Consider the following 11,170-nt stretch of genomic DNA (forward strand, 5'->3'; position numbering starts at 1 on the left):
TCTCTCTCTCTCTCTCTCTCTCTCTCTCTCTCTCTCTCTCTCTCTCTCTCTCTCTCTCTCTCTCTCTCTCTCTCTCTCTCTCTCTTTCGCTATCTATATAATCTCCCCCCTTCTCTCTCTTTCTTAACACTTTTACTTTGGACTGTTACTTAGTTACGTCGATCGATGCGCGCCCCGTGTTATGTCTTACCACACGGCGGCGGCTTATTTCCCACCGGACGCCGATATACTTTGCAAAGCGCTAACACGGCATTAGCCACTGATCCACTGTTCATATTTGTTCCGGCGCAATTCCCCGGATGTTGTCGGGGAGAGCGCTCGCGCGGGGAGGACTCTAGCGTGTCAATACAATTGCTAGCGCGCCGACGACGACGTGTGCGCATGCGCGCGGGCGAGTGTGTAGGCAGAGAGAGGCGTGTACGGACGGGCGGGCAGCGTGAGGCTGGGTGAATTCGATAGGCAGTAATAGGTAGCGAATGATAAAGGCTGGCAATGGCAGGAGCAGGGAAGACTGCCGAGCGCGGGGTGGGACGGATGCGTTGGGGGAATCCATCGGGACACAGAAGCAGAGGTATGAAGTATGCACGATGAGATGTGATCAGGAGTGTGTATAATCTAGACTATACACTCCTATAATATATTATACACTCCTGATGTGACAGGACGTGATGGGTGTTGATGCAGCGACGATAGTTGATGTGTTGGTAGCGTGTGGGGAGCTCGTTGAGAATAGGGTGATAAGCGGTGCGCAGGAGCAACATCGGCAAGTGACTGACTATTTAGAGACTCGGTTGTGCGGTAACAGAATTAAGGGGGGCTAACAACGCTCTTACGGGGAACTGTTGCCTTGCAGCGACGCCTGATAGAGCGCGATATCGCTTATCGCTTGGGCTTCATGTCACCGGGGATGTGTGCAGAAGTGATTATCGGCAGCCTGGCAGGCGCAGTACGGCGGAAACATTGCAACACAGGCGCGCCGTCACCCTCTCCCCCTTTCTTCCTCCATCTCCCCTCCTTCATTCCCTCTTTCTTCCTCTTTCCCTCCCCATTCTTTCTCTTCTCTCATCCATCCTCACCTCCCCATTGCTCATCCCCGCCTTCTGTTCCATCCCCCTTCCTCCTCCCATCACCCTTCCTCCCTACATCCTCCTTCTCCTCCCCCTCCCTCCTCCCCTTTCCCTCCCTCCTCCCCTTTCCCTCCCTCCTCCCCTTTCCCTCCCTCCTCCCCTTTCCCTCCCTCCTTTTCTCCTCCATTTCCCCCTCAATTCATCCTCCCACTCCTTCCTCCTCCCCCTTCTTCATCTCCTTCCTCCCCTTTCCCTCTCTCCTCTCCCCCTCCATTCTCCCACCCCTCAATTCATCCTCCCACCCCTTCCTCTCCTCCCCTTCTCCCTCCTCCTCTCGCCTACGCACGTGACGCGTGTAAGCATGTATTGTTATTGACACGCTGCCGCATAGTTGTTATAATATAAAACTCGTTCACTCTCATGAGCTACGATGCGCGTGGACGTCAAGCGTGTTGCTGATAATTACGACCTAGTCAGACACACATTTACACTTGCAATTACCGTACCCCGCGCTAGGGCTTGTAACGGTCACAGTGGTCATATTAGCGTATAACTGGTTGTTACAATTAGGCACGTAATGATGCACGCTTGCGCGCAGCAATGTACGATCACATAACATTATACATCATTACACGAACGGTGACCCTTATGTTCCTAATTAATCCCTTACATTCGGTGTTATTTTTACTAAAGTTCATTATATCGTTAACAAGCCTAATTATGTCGCTAATTTTTTCCCCATTATTTCGATAACAAGCCTAATAATAGTACGGCTAAAGTTATTTTCTTACTTCGCTAACACTCGTAATCGTGTTACTACGGTTATTCATTATTATTTAGTTAGCAAGTCTAATTATTTTTACTGAGGCTCTTCATTATTTCACTAACGTTCCTGGGGGCCCCTTGTCGGAAACAAAATTTGTGTTATCATTAACTTTTTCTCGTACAATTGATCTCTGGGGCCTGTTGTCAGAAACAAAATTAGTCTTAACATTAACTTCCACTTGTTAACCGTTGACAGAAACATCGTAATGTTACGAGAACGAAATATCCCTCTCAAATATCCTCTTAACATTACGAGAGCTCCAGGACCGGCTCTCGTAACTTTAATATAAGGGTTGAAATCAACCAAATTTACAAACTTACGAATTCAGCAATTATAGTGATATTTATATTTTATAATAATGAATAAAATGTGGTGTTTTTCCTTGAAAAACACTGTCAAAATCATTAATTATCTACCGCTCAATAAAAACAAAACAATACCATTTACAAATGGCGTATGCATTGTTCGCTTGTTTTAACAAGCGAATGGCGCACGCTTAGTGGGGCTAGATATGTTGAAAAAAATGTTCAACATCTGCGCAGAAAGAGGTGAAATTTTTGGTATACAGGGTGTATTTTGGGGCGCTGATTTCAAAAATTGCCGATTCCAAGAGATCATGACTAATGGACCGGCCGCCATCTTGAACTTCCAATATATGGCGCACAGCCATGACGAAACATTGAGACTACTATCTCGGGTTCTACATGACATGGTGGCGCTTAGTATTTTGGTACACAACAGCATTTTGACATCTGAGTTCAATAATGGATTGATTGACATGTTTGACAAACGAATACTGGCAGCCATTTTGAATTCCAATATGGGCCAACCATGACGAAACATTGAACATGTACTATACTTGGGGTTCTAATGACTCTGCGGCGCTGAAATTTTGTACACAAAGAAGCATATTGGACATGCTGACGCTTCAATAATGGATTGATTTGAAAAATGTCTGACAAACCCATCATGGCAGCCATTTTGAAATTCCAATATGCCACCATGACGAACAACATTTGAAACATTACTATCTTGTGTTACTAAATGACTTGCGGCGCTGAAATTTGGTACCACGAAGGCATTTTGACATACTGACTTACAATAATGAATTGATTTGGAAACTGTCTGACAAACCATTAATGGCAGGCATTTTGAATATCCAATATGGCCACCATGACGAAAACATTGAACATACTATCTTGGCGTTGCTAATGGACTTGCGGCGCTGAAATATTGGTACACCACGAGCATTTTGACATGCTGAATCCACATCAATTCGGATTGACTTTGACATGTTTGTCAACCATATGGGCAGCCATCTTAAAATCCCAGTATGGCCAACAGACGAAATGTTGAAACAAATACTATTCGACTACACCCACGCGCGCAACACACAACGCAACACCACGCTGCGCGGCACAACGACACATAAGCACGCACACACGCAACCACACCCAACACGCGCGAACACACAGCACGGACACACCGACAACACGCACACACACACACACATTACACGTACGCACCGCGTGCGCACACGACATACAGTACGCACGCGTGCGCACACACACGTGCGTCACACACGCGCGCACAGGACACATACGGTTCGCACGCACGCGTATTCAAACGATTCACGTGGATATCATACGTGGAATTTGTTAAGGGAACTTTTGGTCACTTCAGAAGTCCATACAACAAGTTCTGCTGATTTTTGGCACACGATCAGACTAACACGAACAGGCAATAACGCTTATACGTGAAAGGTGATGGTGGAGTCATTTTCAAATCTTACCGAGATAAAGGGGCTCTTCGCCGGTGGATGGGTGGGCTGGTGCAGAAATAGGCCAGAATCCGAGTGAGTTGAGGACCAGTTCAAAGGACAGCAGGCAAAACTTGATGTCCGCCACCACGAACAGATTGCTTAGATGTCCAGATCGTTGCATCAGATCTCAATATACAATCAGTTCATTTCAAAAACTGGGAAACCCTTTCGCGGGAAGACCAGTTAAAGACCTGTATGTGCTTGACACAAAATCATCATGGCCTGATAGGGTTGTTGATAGCCACAGTTGCGAATCCGTGAGGACACTGGCAAACTACGATTATGACAGATTTGTGGAGGCAGCGAATCAAGATCCTTCCCGTCAAATTATCTTGATACCCATTTCAAAGAAACAATACTGCCACTTGTTCAAATCGAAGCCTAAGAACACCATGGGAAGTCTGCAGGCGAAGATTCAATATGAAAAGTAATGTGGCGCTGATTCATCACGAATGTACATTTCTTGCACCAAAAGAAGAGATGGACGAATCTTGATACATTCTTTGAACATGAGTGCTCATGGGTGGCCAACCAGCATTGGCTGAAGATCAGTATATACAAATCACACCACGACCGGAAAAGCTTAACTTTTGCCCGGTGTTTTGAAGCATTAGTTATGTTCCTCATGATTATTGCCGAAAGAAGTAGTTAGCATTTTCGATGGCGGGCGGTGCCTTAGTTCTTACCAGTTGGAGTCTAGCGAAGTGCAACAGTTACGGGGCGCCATTGCAGAGACAGGCAATTTTTGATACCTATTAACTTGAACAAAATGAGTTTGTGAACACAAAACTCAATTCTGTCATCCTGTCCCACAACCCACTCAATTTTGTGAAACAACAAAACTCCAATTTCTGTCAAACCGGTTCCACAAAAAACTGCAATTTTTTGTTAAACACAAAACTCAAATTCTGCTGAACCGGTTCCACAAAACTCAACTTTTGTAAACACAAAACTCAATTTCTGTCGAACCGGTTACCACAAAACTTCAATTTTGTAAAACAACAAAAACTCAAATTCTGTCGAACCGGTTCACACAAAACTCGATTTTGTTAGCCCAAATATGGCACACGTTATGTAAGAAGGCGGTTACCATTGGTTTTCTTCTGGAACCAAATGGGTAGCCCTTCTTTACAATGCGTGTGCCATATTTGGGCAACAAATCGAATTGAGCCCTGGTCCTGATGGCGTACTCTCGTTTTTCTCAAAAATTTATTTATATGTGGTTTACCATCATAAATATGCAATATTACTGCTAATGTACAATAAATGTGTATAAATTTTATAATTTTTTGTGATCGATTCTCATCCAAATCAGCAGCCTTGTTTGCATGAAAGTTCCTTGATTATCGTAAGTTTTCTAAATAAGCTGCGATTGTGTTTCTGTCAACGCCTACTCTCGTAACATAACAGTTAAGTCGTAAGTGTTATTTCTTAGCATTAACATTAGCATTGTAACTTTACGATGTTTCTGGACACGGGCCCCAGGTCTCTAGTATTATATATTAAGAAATTATATATAAGTATTATAAGAATTACAAGTATTATATAATAAGAATGCAGGTATATATAGGTATGGTAAATGAGAAAACCGTAACTTTACCATGCGTCTGTCAACGATCTATGAAAGAAACAACAATTATTTTGCCCACTACTTGCCTGTGTTTTCTGACGACGGACCCCTTCCAGGGTTATTTATTCTCACTTGTTGTACCTTTCCAATCGTCTGCTGCATGTTTCTTCATTGTGATTGCTTCGCTTCTTCAGTTGGGGGCGTCTTCAGTCGATGTTACGAATGAATTGTTTCATTGTTGCCTCTGTTGTTCTTCGGCGCTAGTTCGTCATTAGAGGTCATCCCGCTGTTCAGTGACGTTACGAATGTAGCATTGTTTTATTGTTGGCTCTGTTGTTCTTCGGCTAGGGCGTCGTTCCAGTGACGTTACGAATGGAGATTGATTTCATTGTCTGCCCCGTTGTCTTCGGCTAGGCGTGTCAGTGACGTTTACGAATGTTAGATTGTTTCATTGTTGCCCTCCGTTGTTTCTTCGGCTAGGCGTGTCAGTTACGTTACCGAATGTAGATTGTTTTATTGTTGCTCCGTTGTTCTTCGGCGCAGGCACGCCGGGGGCTAATGTGTCAGTTGACGTTACGAATGTAGATTGCTTTCATTGTTGCTCCTTTGTTCGCTTCGGCCTCAGGCGTGTCATTGACGTATCGAATGTAGCATTGTTTCAATTGTTGCCTCCGTTGTTTTCTTTCGGCCTAGGCGTCTTCAGTGACGCTACGAATGTAGCATTGTTTCATTGTTGCTCGTTTGATTCTTTCGGCGCAGGAGCATGTTAGTTACGTTACGAATGTAGATTGTTTCATTGGTTGCTCCTTTGTTCTTCGGCTGCAGGCGTCTCAGTGACGCTCGAATGTAATTGTTCATTGTTGCCTCCGTTATGTTCTTTCGGCCTAGGCGTCTCAGTGACCGCTACGAATGTAGATTGTTTCATTGTTGCTCTTGTTGTTCTTCGCGCGGCGCAGGCGTGTTAGTTACGTTACGAATGTAAGATTGTTTCATTGTTGCCTCCGTTGTTCTTTCGGCTAGCGTTTTCAGATGGACGTTTACGAATGGGAGATTGATTTCATTGTTGCTCCTTTGTTTCTTCGGCCGCAGGGCGTGTCAGTTTGACGTTACGAATGTAGATTGTTTCATTGTTTGCTCCCGTTTGTTCTTTTCGGTGCTAGGCGTCTCAGTGACGTTACGAATGTTAGATTTGTTATCATTGTTTGCTCCGTTGTTCTTCGGCGCAGGCGTGTCAGTGACGTTACGAATGGAGATTGTTTCATTGTTGCTCTGTTGTTCTTCGGCGCAGGCGTGTCAGTGACGTTACGAATGTAGATTGTTTCATTGTTGCTCCGTTGTTCTTCGGCTGGGCGTCTCAGTGACGTTACGAATGTAGATTGTTTCATTGTTGCTCCGTTGTTCTTCGGCGCAGGCGTGTCAGTGACGTTACGAATGTAGATTGTTTCATTGTTGCTCCGTTGTTCTTCGGCTGTCGTCTTAGTTACGTTACGAATATAGATTGTAGATAGAATTTCGAATGTAGATTGTTTCATTGTTCATTTATGACGCGCGCTGCGTCTCACGCAGAAAATATGGATCAGCGCGCATAAATAACAGATGCTATTATGGCAGGTAAGTCATCAGGCTTCATCTATTATAGATGGCGTTGGCTATCTAAATTTCACAGCGAGGCTATATACGCGCGTTCTTGCTCGCTCGCCCAGCGCGCACTGTGTCATTATCGGTGCATGTCAGGGTGTAGCGTATTTGAATTTACGACCGCCGATGCAATCTCTTATTTATTCATCTCTTACTGGGGAGAGGCCATCGAGTATGGTTGGCCATCGTGCTCAGAAATGGTAATTATTTTTACCCCGGTAGAAATAATTCGACCGCGGTTAAATTGTAGTCTTTTTTACCCAATCAGAGGCCTTGATACATGTAAATAAACCGCCGCGAAATAATTTTTTACCGCCCCAATCAGAGGCCTTGTTACACGTAATTTAACCGCGGTAAAAATAATTATTTCTGAGTACGATGGCCAATCATAATCGCGTGCATAACTCGCCTAACGTAGCGCACGGATGACGGCGCGTAGACCCTATGCATGCATTCGCGTAGGCTTAGTGCAACGCTTAGATCCGCTATCAGGGGCTCATCAGGTGAAGGTGTATAGTTACTCCCATTAGCTAAGAAGACCCAACAACAACTATTGGCCCGGTGACACGGATCGATAAGCGTACAGAGATGTAACGACTGCTTATGCACGAACATTGCTTCGGATCCTTAATCCACTGATGAAGCTAGTCGGCACGCACGGGCGACGGTATACTCGTTCGTTCCGTGAGTGAGGTCTTCTATTACTCTCCGGTAGGTGGGTGGGTGGTCAGGGTGAGGTGGGAGGGGGTTTAGGGCCGCGCGCACACGCGCACGCTAATTATATGAGTTCCGCGCGCGCAGGAAAGTCACAATCTATTACGGTGATATTAGGCATTAAATATTAACCACCAGTTGATTTGATCATGTGATCGTTGAAAGGCAGCGCGCGCGAGCGGCTATGCAGCCGATATTGATTTCCATATATGAAAACTTGTGCAGAGAGCAGTAGTAGTAGGTATCAGTAGTAGTAGCAGTAGCAGTAGCAGTAGCAGTAGTAGCAGTAGCAGTAGCAGTAGCAGTAGCAGTAGCAGTAGTAGCAGTAGCAGTAGCAGTAGTAGCAGTAGCAGTAGCAGTAGCAGTAGTAGCAGTAGCAGTAGCAGTAGCAGTAGTAGTAGTAGTAGTACCAGTGGCAGCAGTAGTTGTAGCATCAGTAAGAGTAGTAGTAGTATCAGTAGCAGTAGTAAGAGTGGCAGCAGCAGCAGTGTCATCAGTAGTAGTAGCAGCAGCAGCATCAGTAATAGTAGCAGCAGCATCAGCAGTAGCAGTAGCAGTAGCAGTAGTAGTAGCAGTAGCAGCAGCAGCAGTAGTAGCAGTAGCAGTAGCAGTAGCAGCAGCAGTAGTAGCACAAAACAACAACAGACAAACAACAACAACAACAACAACAACAACAACAACAATAACAACATGTTAACAACAGCCAGGCTGTCACGTTGTGCGTTTTGCGTGCGTGCGCGTGTCTGTTTAGGTGGAATGGGGGGGGCGTAGGTAACATATCCACTGGTGCTTCCTCATGTACATTCTATATTTATATATTTTCATACCGAGTGCATATATACTCGATGTGAAGAGAGCTTGCGGACAAACATCGACCCGACGATGATGGCTAGTGACTAGCTGCGTCTGCGTGTGTCGGGAGAGATGGAGCGAGAAGGGGAGAACGAGAACGAGAGAGAGGGGGAGAGAAAGAGAGGGATTGTGTGAGAGATAGGAAGCTGGCCTGCAAGGGAAAGAGATTGAGTCGCATACGGTAGAGCGCAAGAGAGAGAGAGATGCAGAGAGAAGAGAGAGGAGAGGTGAGGAGCGAAGCAGGAGGGAGAGAGAGAGAGAGAGAGAGAGGGAGAGGGAGAGAAGAACGAGGACGCAGGATAGGCGGGGTGAGGCCAGACAGACGAGAGAGAGAGAAAGAAAGATAGAGAGATGAGAAATCCTCGTGCGCGCGCGCGCGCGCGGGAGGGAGAGAGAGATACGGAGGAGAGATGAGAGAGAGAGAGAAAGAGGTGGTGGGAGGGAGGGTAGCGGAGGGTCGAGAGGGAGAGAGGAGGGAGGGGAGAGAGATGAGAGAGAGAGATGAGAGACCTAGCGGTAAAGGACAGATCGAGAGAGAGAGAGTGATGAGGAGAGAGATAGTGCGCGCGGGTGGGGGGAGGCGCAGTGAAAGAGAGCGAGTGCGAGGAGAGCGAAAGAGACAGAGACAGGCGTGCGAGGGCTGCGCGTGTTGCTGCATGCTCTACTAGCCGCAAGCAGCAGCTCTGCGTGGGGGCGCGTTTGGTCTTGCTCTACTCGAGCAGGAGAGGGGAGAGGATGGAGAGAGGCGATGAGAGGAGCGAGATAGCGAGATAGCGAAAGAATAGAAGAGAGAGGGGCGAGATGCGAAAGATAGTAAGAGAGCGAGAGAGAGAGATGGACATGAGAGCCATGGATGAGAAACGAGCCAAGAGATAGCGAGGAGAGAGAGATGAGAGTAGCGCGCGAGAGAGATGATGCGTGATGCGTCCGCAGCAGCAGCCGGCGAGCGTGTGGGCCTGCTATACACAGAGAGAGACAGCGCGTTGATGCAGCAGCAGCAGCAGCACTAGCAGCAGTAGCAGCAGCAGCAGCAGCAGCAGCAGCAGCAGCAGCAGGGAGCCGACGGCGGCGGCGCAGCATGATACGCGCGCGCGCGCACACCGGCCGCCGACCCGCTCTCCGCTCCTGCGCGACGACGGCGACGACAGCGCCGCGGCGAATTTGCGCCGCGAATTTAAACGCTACACTCGCGTCGGCGGACTCGTAGCGCGCGCGTGTGTGTGCCTGGGCGGGTTGTTCTGACGCACACCGCCTCTCTCACGCGCGCTCTCTCTCTCTCTCTCTCTCGCTCGCTCGCTGTCTCTCTCTCTCTCTCTCGCTCGCTCTCGTTGGAATCGCAGGCGATTGTGAGTTATAATTATGCTTGTCGACGTTGTCGTGTTGCCGAGGTGACGACGCTGGCGGTGATGCTGCAGCGGTGACGGCGGGACGAGCTGTCAGCTGCCTAGCGGGAGCGGCTGAGACGTAGAGAGCAGCTCCGTGTGTGAGATGCTGAGGTGTAGGAGATGAGGAGGAAGAGGATGCGGGAAGCGAGTGCGGCCCGTGCGACGCGCTCGCACGTCGTCGCGGCGCCTGTCACGCGGCGCGACGGCGCGACGTGCGACGGTGACGGCCGTGACGGAGGTGACACGGACGCGCGGAGTAGCCGTGACACTGACGGTCGCGACGGTTGTGACAGGGACAGTCGCGGTATTCGTGACATTGACGGCGACGCTGTATGTGACAGCGACGGTCACGCTAGCTGTGACAATTACGGTCATGTTAGCTGTGACAGCGACCGTCATGTTATTTGTGACGATGACCGTCACCTTAGCTATGACAGCGACGGTCGCACTACGTTTCACAGCGACCACGGGGTGTATCTAACAACAGGCACCGCGCGCGCCGTGGAAGCGTGCGAGAACGTGACGACGACGGCAGCGGCGACAGCGACGTCGCCACGCACTGCCGACCGGACGCCACCACGCGTCCGCCACTCCCCGCAGAAAACACCGTCGGCCACCCTCCAGGGGGCGCCGCCTCCTCCCCCACCGCCGTCGCTCGGCTGCTGTCAACGACGGGCGACGTCGTCGTTGGCGCGTCGTCGGCGGCGATCACCGTCGACGACGACGTCGCTGCTGTGGACGGCGCTCGTCGGCGCTCTGCTTCCGCTCTTTCTCACCACCGCTCACTGCTGTTATCTGTTTCCCGAAGATGAGCGAGACCCGTGCGAGAACACGCGATGTCCCTACGGCGCCGAGTGCGTGCGGTCGATCGACGGAACGACGGCGGCCTGCGAGTGCCCGAAGGCGTGCTACTCGTACGGCGACAACGTCGGCGGCGCCGAGGTGTGCGGCAGCGACGGACGCAACTATCCGAACACGTGCGAACTGAATAAGGCAGCCTGCGAGAACATGCGCAACATCAGCGTCGTCTACGAGGGCAAGTGCGGTGAGTAGAAAACTAATAGGAGTAGAAATTGTGAAGAAAAAAATATTGTCGTTTGTTTCTCGTTTGCTTCGCAAAAGTAATTCTTGCGTTCGCCCTCTCCCCTTTCTTTTATTATTCGCAAAAGTGATTCTTCCATCCTCCCCCTTTTTTTTCTTTAATAAAAGTAATTCTTGCGTTCCCTTTTCTTTCGTTTCTCGCAAAAGTAATTCTTGCGTCCGCCCGCCCCCTCCCCCCTTCGCCTTTGCTGAATG

The 11,170-nt window shown here is 48.6% G+C and overlaps 1 protein-coding gene across 1 annotated transcript in view; it reads left to right on the plus strand.

Moving 5' to 3' along the window:
* Window positions 1-10,919, plus strand: part of LOC106817790 (agrin-like) — a gene marked incomplete at its 3' end in the record, with an annotated part of 26,711 nt that extends 15,792 nt beyond the window's left edge. The window contains exon 4 of the mRNA XM_014822487.1: window positions 10,683-10,919. Coding sequence (XP_014677973.1) covers window positions 10,683-10,919 — 237 coding nt within the window. The remainder of the gene's footprint in view (window positions 1-10,682) is intronic.
* Window positions 10,920-11,170: the final 251 nt, after the last annotated feature.

The sequence above is a fragment of the Priapulus caudatus genome, unplaced genomic scaffold (genome assembly GCF_000485595.1).
Source record: "Priapulus caudatus unplaced genomic scaffold, Priapulus_caudatus-5.0.1 Scaffold1865, whole genome shotgun sequence".
Taxonomy (NCBI): Eukaryota; Metazoa; Priapulida; class Priapulimorpha; order Priapulimorphida; family Priapulidae; genus Priapulus; species Priapulus caudatus.